Consider the following 14,186-nt stretch of genomic DNA (forward strand, 5'->3'; position numbering starts at 1 on the left):
AGTTGGATCCGGTGTAACCCTAGACTAGGGGTTCTGGACATCTGGATAAAGAATCGGAGGTTGCGCTCCGATGAGTCACGTGTTGGATCACGTGGTCTGGTAACGTAAAGGGAACAAGGAAAAGAAAAAGAAAAGACGCGCCACAAGTGAGGAGCGTTGTAACACTCATAAAACATATCATGTTGTTCCATCCAAAGTGAGTTATATGCAGTTGTATCAAGGGAGTCACTCTAATAGAACAGCGTAGGCCATTCAGTTTATACTGAATGTGCAACATGATTGTTGTACATGTGCCTGTCAAATAACTGCATCACGTTCCATCCTTCAGGAAAGAGAGCTCACTGGACGAGTTGCATGCACAATATTTCACAATGATGACAATCACTTCGTCATCAATACCCATGCACTACACAATAGTCATCTCCTGCGGCGCTGCCTCCCCCGGACATTGACTGCTCCACAGGCACTTGTTGATGACCGTGTGAAATGGCATGCTGAGCTGGCAACAGTTCTCCGGGTGGACAGAGACAAGAAGCGATCCGAAACCAGGGCAAAAGCAGCTGCAACACGAGCAAGAAACAAGGCAGTGAAGACAGCGCAATCAGTACAAGTCCAAAATGTGGGACCCAGTCTGACAACTGACATGGAGGTGGAACCAGAGGATGTGGATGAGAGCGAGACATCTGACACTGACATGGATATTGAGCGCAGACCAAGGAAGAGGCAAAGAGGCGAGTTGCCTAATGATGATAGCCGCTCAGCGACCCGGGGACAGTCATAATTACTGAAGGACATTGGGCATAATATAGGATTGACATGTTAAGACAGAACATAGATTTATTGAGCAAAATGATCATGCCGACTGTGCTGTTAAGCCTGCTGGAGACTTGAGAGGCAAGAGTTTATCAACATAAGAGCCAAACAGCGCAATGACATCGGCGCCGAGGTCAGACAAGGGTCACGGCTCAGGGGCAACCCAATCTTGACTCAAAATCTCAGTACAACACTTTTGTGCGACATCAAAGCAGCCTCGAGCCTCTGAATATCCTATTGAGCTACCCAACCACCTCGATTGAACAATCTGACTTGAGCATTGTCTGCTCCATAGACCGCCTGTCGCGCCAACATCAGCTTGGTTTTGCGGTGTATGGTAGGCAACTTATTTCCAAGGGAAAAACCGTGAGAATGTTTTGTTCTTTTCTCACTTTTTTCTCGAGGTTTTTCCTCTGAAAATATATTATTGATTTCCATGCTTTTTGCCAGGTTATTTCCAATGGATAAAAGTGGTAATGCTTCCTGTGTCTCTATCTACGATTCTTTGAAGCTTATTCAAGGCAGGCGCGGAGGGCCGGAGATGTACACAGGTACCAGAAAGTCATTCACCCGGATACCGCGGACCGAGGTGCTATGCAAACTGCCCGTGCTCCATCTATGGTGGCTTGCGGAGAATATTTCAAGACTGTGGTCGCTGCTGCGCCACTGAGGAGGCTATCTGCACAAAGGCCATGTAGCGGAAATGAAAGGGTTATAAACGTACCAGAACGAGAACCCTTATCAATTGTGATTCAACTGCGAGCTTTTAGTCCTGCTCACCGAGGATGTCCTTTGATTGCTGTTCGGCCGTGCACTGGCGATGAGAACCCGGATACTAAGGTTCCAAGGAACGCCTATCACAGGAGTCACAGCCCCTCGCCATGGTCGTTATCGTCCCTAGCGCTCCTGAAATCCTGGAAATATTCTTGTTGCTGCATCGGGAGAGGTCACCCAAAGCGACTGGATGTATATGATAAATGATGACGACAGTCCTGATTTCGAGAGCAGAGGGTGCAGCAAGAGTAAATCGCATCATCTAACTATCGCTGGCCCACATAATTGAAGCGGACACAACAGTACTTGTGGTAGAGGCAAAGGGCTCACTGACAGAGAAGATTGCATGGATAACGGTCAGGGGAGGATGCAGTGCACTTTGCCGCGGGGTGCAGCTCGCTGGCTACCAGGGTCTGGTCCATCGGCGACACCGCCGCGCTGCAGGTGGCGGAGGACATGTATGCACGCCATTTCCACATTCATGACCCAGATGTTCTCCCAATAATATGGAAGCCGAGCGTGCATTGCACGACGCTGTACGAAGTTCGCTGGAGAGGATGAGGAGTAAAATGCTACGCCACCTCGGCGCAGTGGTGTTCACATCGTAGAATGCGGTAAACATGGATGCATCGACATTAATGACGGCTGGTGAGATGCACACTCGATGACGGCGACGGAGAGTAAGTCGACGCGTGTCGTCACGTTCACAAACGTAACACGTCACAGCTGATGTCACGACGACACTGGCTTTCCTTGTGAGCGATCCAGGTCACCAGCTGAGGTACCTATCTACGAGATTCAATCGTATGGGTGCCCCGTTACTGAATATTCCTACTATTACTATCTCTAAGTCTGCTTCACCCACTTCGTCTCGCTTCCTCTTTGATAATTATCGCCTGAGCGCATATCGACCGCACTTTGCTACGCGCGCATCGTACATTTAATCAGAGACTACCACGCTCCGAGCGACGGCAGAACACGTAGCAGATGACGAGGATAACATGTTAATGATGGGTGGAGCCGAGAGGGTGAGTCTCAATGTTTTCATTGTCTCCCTCGTTGAGCAATTTACATCTATTACTAGAGTCATTCTCAGGTTTCTGTGGAACTTAATGCACAACTACTCCATTACAGGATGCTTCGCCTCGAATTATCTGCGACAAATGACGTTAGGAGGTCGCCGATAGAAGAGGCTGAATACAAGTCTTCTGCTTGGCCGCGGTCGAGCCCTTAAACGTATACTGATCGGGAGATCGGTCCTCCTACCTCAGCTAACGTTACCTCACTATGCACGATCGTGCAGATTTGGCTCTTTCAGATGATGGGCCGCATCAATCGTCTGTCGTCCTCTTCCACTTTACTTACTGTCATCCTGATGCTCATTAAACCTCTACAGCGAAGTCTAAGCCTCAAGAAGCACCTGCGCTCGGACTTATCCCCCCGTCTTACTATCATGTTGCTCCTCTCACTCTACCGTCGTCTCTGCAGTCGTTGATCCCCCGATCGGGCGCCACCAATGCATGTGCAGAAGACGAGTGCACCGATGGCACTGATTTCAAGCTCAATAGCGTCATCAAATTCCAAGTATCACGCTCTCCACGCCTCTCAATGCGGGACCGACTCGGATGAAGCCGCCAAAGATGACCAAGGCCTAGTGCGGATCATGAACATCAAGCTCATCTGCCGTTGCGCTACTAGTACTCGATGACAAGTGGGCGACTTGGGACTTGACGAGGAGGTTAGTGCAAGGCTCAGCCGAAAGTTGTCCATCAACGAGTCGACTAGTCGCAGAACGTGGTGTGTGCATTTGGGTGCTGTCCTCAAGGTACGCCTTCGCTCTCTTATTCCACCGTGCCGCAGACAGAAATCAAGAGTCATGGAGATATCCTCGGAGGTATGGTCATGCAGAGACGGGGGGAGAAAATGTCGGCGGCTGTAGCGTTAGGCACGACTCTGAATAATTCACCATCGAAATCAAACTCGTGATCGGACTCGAGCAGCTCTACGCCTCGTAGGTTATCTTTTTAGAACTACAGCATAGTCAGCACCTCTGTGCCGTGGCTGCGAGGTCGAGTGGCTGTCGGTCTCGCTAGATATGTTACTGACGGTATTGTCTTTGACAGAGCACTCGTCAGTGTCTTCGTAACTACCTGTTCCCTACACGACTTGCATACCAGCATGCAATTTGTATGCGCTTGGCTTTGACTTACTGCATTACCACCCTTCTCCGATATATTCTGTTTCCTGTGGATGATATCCCTGGTGATATATTTCAGGGGCTCATATCTGTGTCATGCTTGGTCTACGAACTCGAGGAAAAATTTCCACCCAGTGTTTTGGTGAGTACGAACCACATATTCTGCTCCTGACAGTCGAATATCCATTGCCAGAGCAAATTTACAGAAGAAATCACAGCGGGTGGCGACCGATGGAACAACTGACCTGACTTCTCCCCTTGGACGCCGTTGGCCGCCTTTGCTTTCACCGTTATTCTGGAGCTGGCACCCTATAGATGTAACGTCATGTATTGCCATAGTTCTGAATGTGAAGAGATCAGTCGAGATTACACAGTCATAGTCCGTAGATCAACGGGTTCACGACGGACAGCTATAGCATTCTGAAACAAACGTCTAGTGATCATAAACGACACAATCGTTTTCGTCTCACACGACTCTAAGCAGAACCTGGAAGTGTATCCATTAGTCTTCTGGAGTATGGAAATAACCTGGTGCTCACTCATTTTCTCAGGCTGAGGCCGCAGTTGGACAATGGGAATTGTCAATGTATCCCACGTTGAAGTGATTTCCTCCGGCTTGTTCACGGTGGTGTGACGCTGAGGCTGGCCAGACTCGCGAAAGCTCAGCACCGATTGTACTGGCACATATGACAGATCCACGTGTTTCGTGGAGAGGAACAGCTTCAATAGTCCCACGTCGACATCTTGCCCCTCTCGCAGAAAATAGCTGAAGGGCACAGCGCCGCCTGACCCGTAGCCGACGGTCAGGGTCCCATTGGGAGGCAAGGGCGTATCGACTCTTCCTGCCCCAGTAGGCGTCTGATAGTAGGTCGCTGCGAAGCAAGGTAGTCAATAACGAATACGATGATTCAGGTTTAAACACAAACTCACAGATGCTGAAGTCGCTATTGTCAAAGTAAAAAAGAGACGCAAACATTGGTATGTTCGACTTGTTGGTAATCTTGATGCCATACATGGAAGAGTCGTCGTCGATAACAAGCCGGACAACCTTATCACAACCAACTAGATTCTCTCCGATAGGAGTCGTGATAGGCTGCAAGAAATCACCGAATTGGTCCTTCAAAGCGGTAAGTTTCGTGAACTCCAAATTGACGTGATCTCGAAGAGGGTGTGAAAGATTGGTGCGCCGAAGATGCCAGTAATAGTGGACTGCATCGCGGATGACCAGGGAAATAACAGAAATAACAGGCTCAACTTCGTGCGGAAGGCGCTTGAAGTTGAATTGTGTGATCTCCTCATCCAGCACGTCGAAAACGACAAATCCATTCTCGAGCGTGACGTCCAATTCAGCGTCGGCCTTGTCCACCATTTCGACGCTCCTGTGCTCTGTCGATGGGTCTACATTGGGTTCGTCAAACAAGTCAGCCAGCTTCTCGTCAAGGTGGACGCGAAGGCTTTCCGACATGCTCGCATGCGTCTGAGATGCAAACCGGATAGAATCGTGGTCGAATAGGGGGGCGCCGGGAGGAGCCGCGAGAATTGTGGTGAATTCATCAACTTTCTGGGCAGTAAGGTGTCCTAATGGCGAAGTATTTGAGGTCACACTTCTGTCCTTGTAGATGGCGAAGCGAGCCCCATCGGTAACCCCATGAGCAGCACCTGCTTTCATGACGTACTTCTCTCCTTCCCATCGAACTTCGAATACCATACGCCGCAGGTTGGGTGCCTTAGAATTGAAAACCACTCGACCCTGATTGTAACCTTCGCATTGAGGGTTCTGCCTGGACGCGAGTAAGCAATAATTCCTTGTGATTATTCAAAGTAACAGGACTTACTCCTCCCAGGGAGTGATCTGCTGGATCAATTCCTTGTATGTTATGTTGGCCGTTCCGGCCATTGACAGACGTTCGAGAATAGCTTGCGTGAAGCGCCCCCTCTTGTTAAATTCCTGAGCCCGCTCTCCTGCACCACATGCTGCGAGGAGTACGTGTGACCTCAATCCACTGCGTGCAAAACCTGGCGCAGGTTGAGAGGCACGCTTGCCATCTACAGTAGCGCCCCAGATTTGGCGATCAAGATCGGGCGAAGGAGAATCCAGGATGTCGATCCCGCGGACCATGCATTCAGCATTGTCCCCGCGAGTGCCTGAGCTTGAGTGGCAGCAGTCAAGAATGACGGTCTGTAGAGAATGACGAGCCATGAAATGCATCACCCTTACATACAACAAAGAAAACATACGATATTATCGCCCTTTGCCTCCGCAAGTCTGTCGAGAAGACTAGCAAACGTACGATCGGGTATCACATTCGACCATACGTTATCCAATTCCTCGCAGTCGCATGGAAGAAGCATTTCAATCTTGGGCCCTTGCCAGCCGTCCGGTGCCGGTGCCGAACCGCCATGCCCAGCGTAAAATATCAAGATGGGATCGCCCTGATGTATGTGCTCCATCATTGAGAGGGTGCGGATCTCGGTGAGGATTGCAACCTTGGTAGCCTTCTTGTTACGGAGGTTCCTGATGTGATCTCTTGGCACCCCAAGGTCATTCTCCAGGAAGTTCTGTATGGCATTAGCATCAGGCACCGCGCCTCTTAAATCACCGATCTTGTCGCTTTTGTAGTAGTTGATCCCAATGATGAGCGCGAACAACGGTGGACTGATGACCATGACAGTGAAGCCAGGTCACCGAGTGAACTGCGGTATGTAGCCACGATATCACTCACGTCGAGGAGTTCTTAGTGCTACACACCGAAGCATGAAAGAGTCCGTCAATGACATGAGTTGTGAGACAAATGCAAAATTTCTACCTCTTTCCTGTGCGCTTATAAGAGGCAGCTATATTGCTGCGATATCACTAAGTTAGCAAAGACTTCACGCTCATTCTCTCTGATTTACTGACTATGCCACGCTCTCCGGATCATGAGGGTTGTAACGGACCCTTCAGTGACAGTGCAGGGACGGATCAGTGATAATTCTGCCACAAGAGTAACACAGGCGTACGAGGGTATACGGCCCTCCAGCGGGTCGTAAAAATCCGAGTTGACGGACTGAGCCATGAGAGGGAGACAAGCTTGAAGTATTAGGCCGTCTGTCAGTCTCCTTTTATCGGCATGGAGCGACCGAAGTCCAGACTAAGAGAACTTGACATGGCTGGGGCCGCTGAGGCTGTCCACGTACAGACCGCACAGCGGAGGTGAAGTACATGGGAGAGGGGTTCAAGAAGACCTGTGGATGCGGTTCAATGGTGTGGTTCGATCAACCCTCACCACAAGGAACATTCTACGACTTCGAGCCAGGGGTCATGAAAGGGATATCAGCTTTGCAACGAGGCGGACAGCACACCGCTTAACCGCGATTGATACATCGCCTCGCAGAGTACACGTTCCGAATAATAAGGTTTGCATGCCGTGCAGATAGCTCCCAAGAGAGCACGAAGTGCTGATCAAGCGCTTTAATTGAGTTGCGTCTGAGGTTGCGCGCTCCGCTACGTTCAGTAGCGCTGCCCACCAGGTGCCTCCTTCCAACTTCAGTTATCGAAATCGTTGATATTTCCGAGACTTGGAACACTAGTAACAGAGAATTGCCTTGAAATCAGAGTATCAACGGCACAAACCTTGGATAGAAAGTGAGGAAGGACCGCATACTAGATTCACTGCGGAACGTCATGACCGCTAAGTTCCGGCGATTCCTACGCAGAACAATTACTAAGAGATGGAAAGACCTTCATGAAAATGAAGAGACATGTATGCTATGCAGAAATTACGACATAGCAACAGCATCCTCACAACATCCACAGTATCGCTAATTGAACGGCTCGGAATCGAAAGGATCTGAAAACACTTACCAGTAAGGATAATGCCAGTGCGACTTGTACTTACTCAATCCAAAGTGCGTGCCGTCTGGCGAGATCACCAGATGACTGCATTTAAGCCTTGTAGGGATGTGAGGAAAGCACGAACGCGGAGGAGATGAAAAGAAAATGATACACGCAGATGCAGTAAAGAAAGGGTTAATATGTGAGATGCAGACAACAAAAGAGACTCGCCCATACGCTGAGAGAGAGACAGTTGGCCATTGCAAGCGGCGAAAATCCTTCTCCACGTACATGAGGCAATCGTCTACCGCATGAACCGAATACCGCAGGCGTGAACACGGGGGCACAGAACAGCGCAAATACTACGCACGAGGTGAGGCGCTTCAAGGCGTTGCTCGTTCCTGTGCCTTCTGACGCACAGGTCCAAATATACGCGCTGAACGTACGCCTGTCCAATTACACCTAGTCCATGTTCTGCGTCCCATGGTTAGACGGCCAGACCTCGATCGCAGCACCAGTTAGAAGATGAAGTAACTAGGCGATACGGCTCGCGTCCCTAGTAGCTCCGTCCACCGGCCAACCGAACAGCGGGGCTATGCAGGTGCATATATTCCAGAAGGGGGCAGAAACCCTGCCTCGAGGTGTGAGAGAAGATTACTAATATCAGAAGCAGTATACCGTACCGTGGTGGTTCACGGTAGATCGATCTGATTGGATGATGGATGTTGTCCCATGATTCGGCGTCTGTTAGCTCTCACGACGCGTCACCAACTAGCAGACCGTGACCACCCTGGCCGTTTATTGACAATTTACAGGCGCGATGGAAAACCAAGTCGAAACACAAGGAAATTCGGCGCACGTTGGTTTCCCCGCCAGCGACAAGCACAGGCGGGTACTTATCCCAAGGGCCACGAAAAGGCCTGCGCCAGGACCGACGAGTGCAATCGCACGTCGGCCCGTACCTCGGGACGCACCTTATGATGTGTCCTCGACCTAACTCCCGCTCCATCCCATCCGTGCGTCGTCTTCTTCCTATCGTCGAGTTGATCGGCCATTTGTTCCTTTTTCTCCTTCGTCAAATGCCTCTACTCCTCTCGTTTGTTTCTTCCTCGCCATCGTGTTTGATTGGGGTGTCGGTACGATCTTCTTCGTCTTTTACCTCTGCTGCTCTCGGTTTCTTCTTCTCCTCCTCCGTCGTATGCCTCTTCGCCCACCAGGGCTCCGGTGCCGGTGTCCTGATCCTGAGCCCGGATGGGTCTCGAGCCCGACGCCGCCGAAGGCCAGAATCTTGAGAACGTCGGAGCCGTCAGTGTCGTTGCGCTTGGGCATGTTCGCGTTCGTTGCCACGTTCACCCTCTTGATTCAATGCCGTCAGTCCCAGTCGAGGGTAGACTGAGAACGGCATACCTTACTGGCTATATGTGCATGCAGCACATCTGCAGGGCGGACATTTTCCACGAATAGAGCAAACATTGGTGAGTACTGTTTAATGAATCAAGTCTCAACTGGCAACTGACGCACCATGTTATATCCAATGCTCCCCGGGGGCATCTTAAACCAATCTGAGTGACTCAATATTTCATCTTATGTTCTTGTCGGCTGGTGCTTTAATCGTGTTACGCTGCTGAGCTGGCTCTCTTGATCACACATATATTCGCCACTGGGCCGTTTCTGGACTATCGGTGTTGTTCTTGATGTCACACTCTTGCATTTATGGCCTGAGTACATCGACAAATCAGCTACACGAACTTTCGACGGTGGGTACAAGGAAGTAAACATACCTGTCTTACTCTGATGTGGCGTGCGTAGTCGTCGACGGCAACGAGCAGACAAGAATTTTGCTCATAAGCATGCATGGTATGTAAGGATAAAGACGCACCTTGATGGCCATCTGTGCATAGCACACCCAAGAAGGCGAAGGGGCTAACAATGACAATCCGTACTCCTTGAATGATGCTCAAGCTATACAGGACGAGGGAGAAAGACGTACTTCGATAAGATCAAGGTGCACACGGGGGAAATGACTCTGTTGGGGAGTCTTGACCGTGTCTCACGTTTCTCGATCTAGATTGAATACCCTTGGGATTCACACAATTTCATGGTCGAGCTTCTCCTGCACGGCGGCGATCTTATTCTTGATGCCAGGCCGATATTCTTATGGCCTGTGTGTGTACCGACGTGAACTTCTTGACGACGACGCCACACTATGACGACAAGATGGTGATCAAGGTGCACTCTTGGCGTCCACAGCGAGGACGTACCTTGGTGGCCATCTACGGGGGCGACAACGTCGAAGGAGAGAGTAGCCGAAGATCGTGTGATGAGAAGGGATTGAACACAGGTGAGTGGCCGTCGACGGTGAGGCGGGGAAAGGGGAACATACAAATCAGAGGACAAGATGTGCTTGGTCAATACGCGCCACATTCGGACTTTTATACATCGCTGCGGCCGCTTCCGTATCTGGCGCTCGCGGAGGCCAGATACCTCGCGCTGTGGCTCAGGCCGCGTGTTGGGGCTCTACACTAATGACTGTAGAAATGTGCCGTGGCTGAAGGCTGTTCGTGCCTGCAGGTCTGCGCCACATCCCACCGTGTGTTTTGATCTGTGGTCCATTCCTTGGGCGTCCCGTGCCACATATCCATTGGATAGCCAGAGGGAAGAAGTCGAACTCGACTGCTATCGACCTTTCCGCCACGCTGCTTCGCCACATAGGATTGTGGCCACTTGTGGCGCGTGGCTGTTCATATGCTGGCACAAGTTTGTGACACACCGCGTCTGTCACACTAGCAGTGATGTCAGGTGTGTTCCGGCCCTTTTCCCATGGGCATGGTTCGGCATTGCGCGCAAGTACTAGTGCACTGCCAGTACATACGTGCATCGTTGCCGATGTGGTGATCAATAAAGCCTCCCCGTTACGACCCGTCGTATCTGCTCGTCTTCAAGGGCGGACTGTAGTGGTGGTGTATGATTTCGGTGGAACGGGCGTCTGACGATGTGGAGTTGGCTTATGGTATAATAGGCCCTTTGAGTATATGAGCTGTCTGTTGATGGGATTCCTGATCTTCCTCCGCGTTCGTTCCAAGTTTGTCCCTCCACAAGCCGAATATTTACAGGTTATCTTCTCGAGCTAATACATTGGGTACATTTGAAGAATGCAGGATCGGTACCCAAAGGTCATTTCGATGCTCAAGCAAGTCCCTGTGTTGTGCTGCTCAACGGCGTTGCAGGTTCTTGTGCGCTTATGCATGTCCCGGTTCTACGTATCGTGCGTCTGGAGGACATGGCCACTGGCCAGCCCACGAGGGAATTGCATGTGCCTGTGTGGTCTACCACCCAATGCAGTTGTGAGTACTTCTCCGCTTCCGTAACAGCCGTTCTTGCCGTGCACGCAACCCTGATGCATATTGGTTGTAGTACCCAGAAGAGCTACGAAGATAAGTACCGCGTTGACCGTCGACTCAGAACATGGTGCATGACGCGGAAGACGACTGAAAGTTTGTCGCGTTTGCGGTCTTCCTACCGTCACCTCTGAGCAAGGCCTTAAAGACTCGCGTTTCACCATTCGGACTAGCACATCGTATCTCCGTGCGTGGCTCCGTGAGCGGGAATTTTTCAGAGAACGCAGAGCATGGGAAACTATCGTACTTGCGGTCTAGGATCAGCCTCTAGACAAGGAAGACAGTCGTTACTTGTTATAGACGTGAAGGGCAGAATGAGCGTAGTACATTTTTGCGCCTCCTGACTAGTTACTCTCAGATCTTCGTTGGTGATAGAATACATCTCTTACATTCATGCAGTGCGACAGTATTTCCTGTGACCGTTTGCAAGCGTTCAACTGCTCGCTATTGTCGAGTAGTTGTTTGTACGTCCACTCATCATCGTGGATTGAGAATCAACCGAGAGCTTGCATTCAGCGGGACAATGATCTCTAACCTATCCGATACACGAGGTGATTCCCGATGTCGAGTAAGACTATAAAGTATGTCTACGGATGGGAAGGCTCACGAGCCAGTGGTGGGTACAACATTCCGAAGGTACTCTGGTACCAAGTCCGACGGCAGCTTGGTGATCTGGTCCAATGGCGCCCTCTTTGCCAGAGCCAGTAAGTTCAGTCGTAACTTCCTCATTGACCGCTCCTGTTCTCCTTTACAATCTTCGCTCCTCTCGATTCTCTCCTTTCCTACGTCGGTCTGTCCTCTGCCGTTTATGTCGATGATAGCGTCTGCCGCATAGTTCAGCACATGCTGCAGTAACTCTGGACCTTCCTGCACAGCACTAGCCACCGCTTCAACGTCCCGATGCGCGTCCACAGCAAACTTGAGATACTCCGCGGCACTCTTGTCAGGCGCCTCTGCGAGAGCCCTTTCGCGGGCCTCCTCTAGCACTCGCCGCTGATCCTCCATGAATTTGGCCCCAGCCCACTCGTCTTCAGCGAGAAAGAGTTCATCGGGCGCCTGTATGAGAGCAGCCATGTCAATGGGTCGACGCGCAACTTCAACTAGAGTAGATAATTGTTGGGCTGCATGGGGGTACACATTCTGCGACAGGTCAAGTTGGGCAACAGTAGAGGTGTCGACAGAGTACCGTGGATCCTGCATGCGTCGGGCAGCGTCGCACAGGATGCGATGGCGGCCAGAAGTGAGAGCATCCACCAATATATGTTCTACCCAGTGGGCGAGAGGCGCACCCAAAGCTTGGTAGGTCGGAGGCTCACCGACATCGTTCTGCATACAACTCCCATGTCAGAACAAAACCGGATATAGCGAGAAATCACAACTGACCGATGCGTCAGCCTGACTGACAAATTCCGCGAGGCTGCGTACATACGCCAATCCGTCTACCCCGCCATATACGACATCCCGCACGTACTCCTCGGCCTCCTTCGCCTTCGCCCGCCAATACCCGTCTTCGGATCCTTCATCCTGTATCTCGATGTTCCGTTTTGACGATGGTTGCTGGTGAGAATACCGCGCAGAGGTACATTCAACACTCCCCCTTATCGTCTCAAAGAGTTCACCTTCCGACCTCATCTCAGCTCCAGATTCTTTCATGCCGCTCTCCACTGCGAGATCTGTCGCCATGGTAGTGTATGCGCCGAAATCTGCTGCGGTAATTTCACGCGGCTGCCTCCACGGCACTTCGATTTCTTCTTCGTCCTTATCCTTCCCGCGTCCTCGTGACGGAACGTTTCTGATGATAGTCCAATGCCGCCGTTTGAACTTTGGCCGCCCGGTTTTCCTGGTGGCACTCGAAGTCGCGAGAGATGGCAGATATGGGATGGACGTAGGGGGATGTATGTTGACCGGAGCGGGAACAGACAATTGGGAGGGGTACAGGGGCGCGAGAAGAGGTCGGGTTGGCGGGTCAGGAACAAAGTACGAGAGTACGGAGAATGGTGACTCCACTACGGAGATATAAGTTGTAAAACACCCCAATAATAATCAAAGGACATACTTTGTGCGTAGTCCAAACTGCCATCTGCAGCATAAGGGGGCCCACCCTTCTCCATACGCAACCGCTCCTTCTTCGTGCGATACCGCTTACCTGAACAACGGTCAGTAGATAATAAAATCGCAGCAAGACACACTTGCCTTTAAGCTTCAGAGCCAACATGAGAGCTGCCCAGTCTGATCCAGGCGGAAATACACCCAACCCATCCTTCGCTCCTGGAAGACCCCCATCTGCCTCTACAGTTTCTGACAGTGCCCCAGGGGGTTTCTTTGCGCTTGCAGGCCCACCTCTCCCGGTGCGCCTCCCATGAGAATGTATCGGTATTTGTGTCTGAGCCTGCGTAGAGCCTGCAGAGGGGGACCGAGCACGCGTGCTTTCGTCAACGTCCATCGGCGTACCCTTTTCACCGGCTCCGTCCTCATCATCACCGCCAGCCAAGGACTCGTCATCGCGTTCTATTTCTATATTCCAATCGGTCTCGTACTCGATAACGCTGGCTGCTGCCTTGGTAATATGATCGAGCGCATATGCCTCGATACGGTCAGCCTCGGTATAGTAGATTGAACCTCGAGGGTTGAACGTCTTCGCATTCATTGTCACCAGGCGTAAATCGGCGGCAAACTCTTCAAGCGAGTGATACTTTCCCTTGTTCACCTTCGTGGTCATTGTCCCAAGATCCATAGGTCGTTTGACGACATCAGTATATCCAGTGACTTGCGATACATCCACGGGCTTGAGAAAAAAAGCATAGTCGTCCTTCCTGCCCCCAGGAATGTCTTAGAGATCGTGCATCAAGCGGACATGATAAAACTCACTTCTTGATCTGTGCGATTAGTTTGGCGAGCACTTCGCGCAGAGGCTTTAGCTTGAGGGGCCTAGGAATCTTCTTGACGACTTCATCTGTCGCCAGAAACTTGCGCTTTTTCCCCTTCAGTGCCTGAACGGCACTAAGAGGTGGAAGGACCAACTTCAGCCCAGACCCTCTTGCAGCATGACGGGAACTCTCAGCGTGGTGGGTGTCTGAAAAGTAGTTGTCGCTGTCGTTCATACTGCGAGCAGGTTGCGGTTCGGCGAAACGGGGAACCTCCGGCCGAGTCTCGCAGGCCACTCCCTGTCTCAGGCCGTTCTTCCGTGTGT

General features: G+C 51.2%; 3 protein-coding genes across 3 annotated transcripts; 1 reads left to right on the forward strand and 2 right to left on the reverse strand.

Moving 5' to 3' along the window:
* Positions 1 to 2,905: 2,905 nt before the first annotated feature.
* Positions 2,906 to 3,216, forward strand: SCP_0805010 (hypothetical protein; the record flags this gene model as incomplete). Its single annotated transcript, XM_027761089.1, has 2 exons — positions 2,906 to 2,924; positions 2,984 to 3,216. 2 exons carry the CDS (start codon positions 2,906 to 2,908, stop codon positions 3,214 to 3,216), a joined length of 252 nt encoding a protein of 83 aa, XP_027616890.1.
* A 1,044-nt stretch (positions 3,217 to 4,260) lies between these two features.
* SCP_0805020 (hypothetical protein) lies at positions 4,261 to 6,840 on the reverse strand (the record flags this gene model as incomplete). Its single annotated transcript, XM_027761090.1, has 9 exons — positions 4,261 to 4,271; positions 4,324 to 4,656; positions 4,715 to 5,565; positions 5,620 to 5,963; positions 6,023 to 6,440; positions 6,508 to 6,525; positions 6,592 to 6,627; positions 6,684 to 6,722; positions 6,785 to 6,840. 9 exons carry the CDS (start codon positions 6,838 to 6,840, stop codon positions 4,261 to 4,263), a joined length of 2,106 nt encoding a protein of 701 aa, XP_027616891.1.
* Positions 6,841 to 11,599: 4,759 nt separating this feature from the next.
* On the reverse strand, positions 11,600 to 14,097 carry SCP_0805030 (hypothetical protein; the record flags this gene model as incomplete). The annotated part of the gene is made up of 5 exons (XM_027761091.1): positions 11,600 to 12,322; positions 12,380 to 13,002; positions 13,053 to 13,142; positions 13,190 to 13,809; positions 13,865 to 14,097. The coding sequence occupies 5 exons, from the start codon at positions 14,095 to 14,097 to the stop codon at positions 11,600 to 11,602; spliced, it is 2,289 nt and encodes a 762-aa protein (XP_027616892.1).
* Between the last annotated feature and the right edge of the window lie 89 nt (positions 14,098 to 14,186).

This window comes from Sparassis crispa (genome assembly GCF_003851025.1).
Source record: "Sparassis crispa DNA, contig_000007F, whole genome shotgun sequence".
Taxonomy (NCBI): Eukaryota; Fungi; Basidiomycota; class Agaricomycetes; order Polyporales; family Sparassidaceae; genus Sparassis; species Sparassis crispa.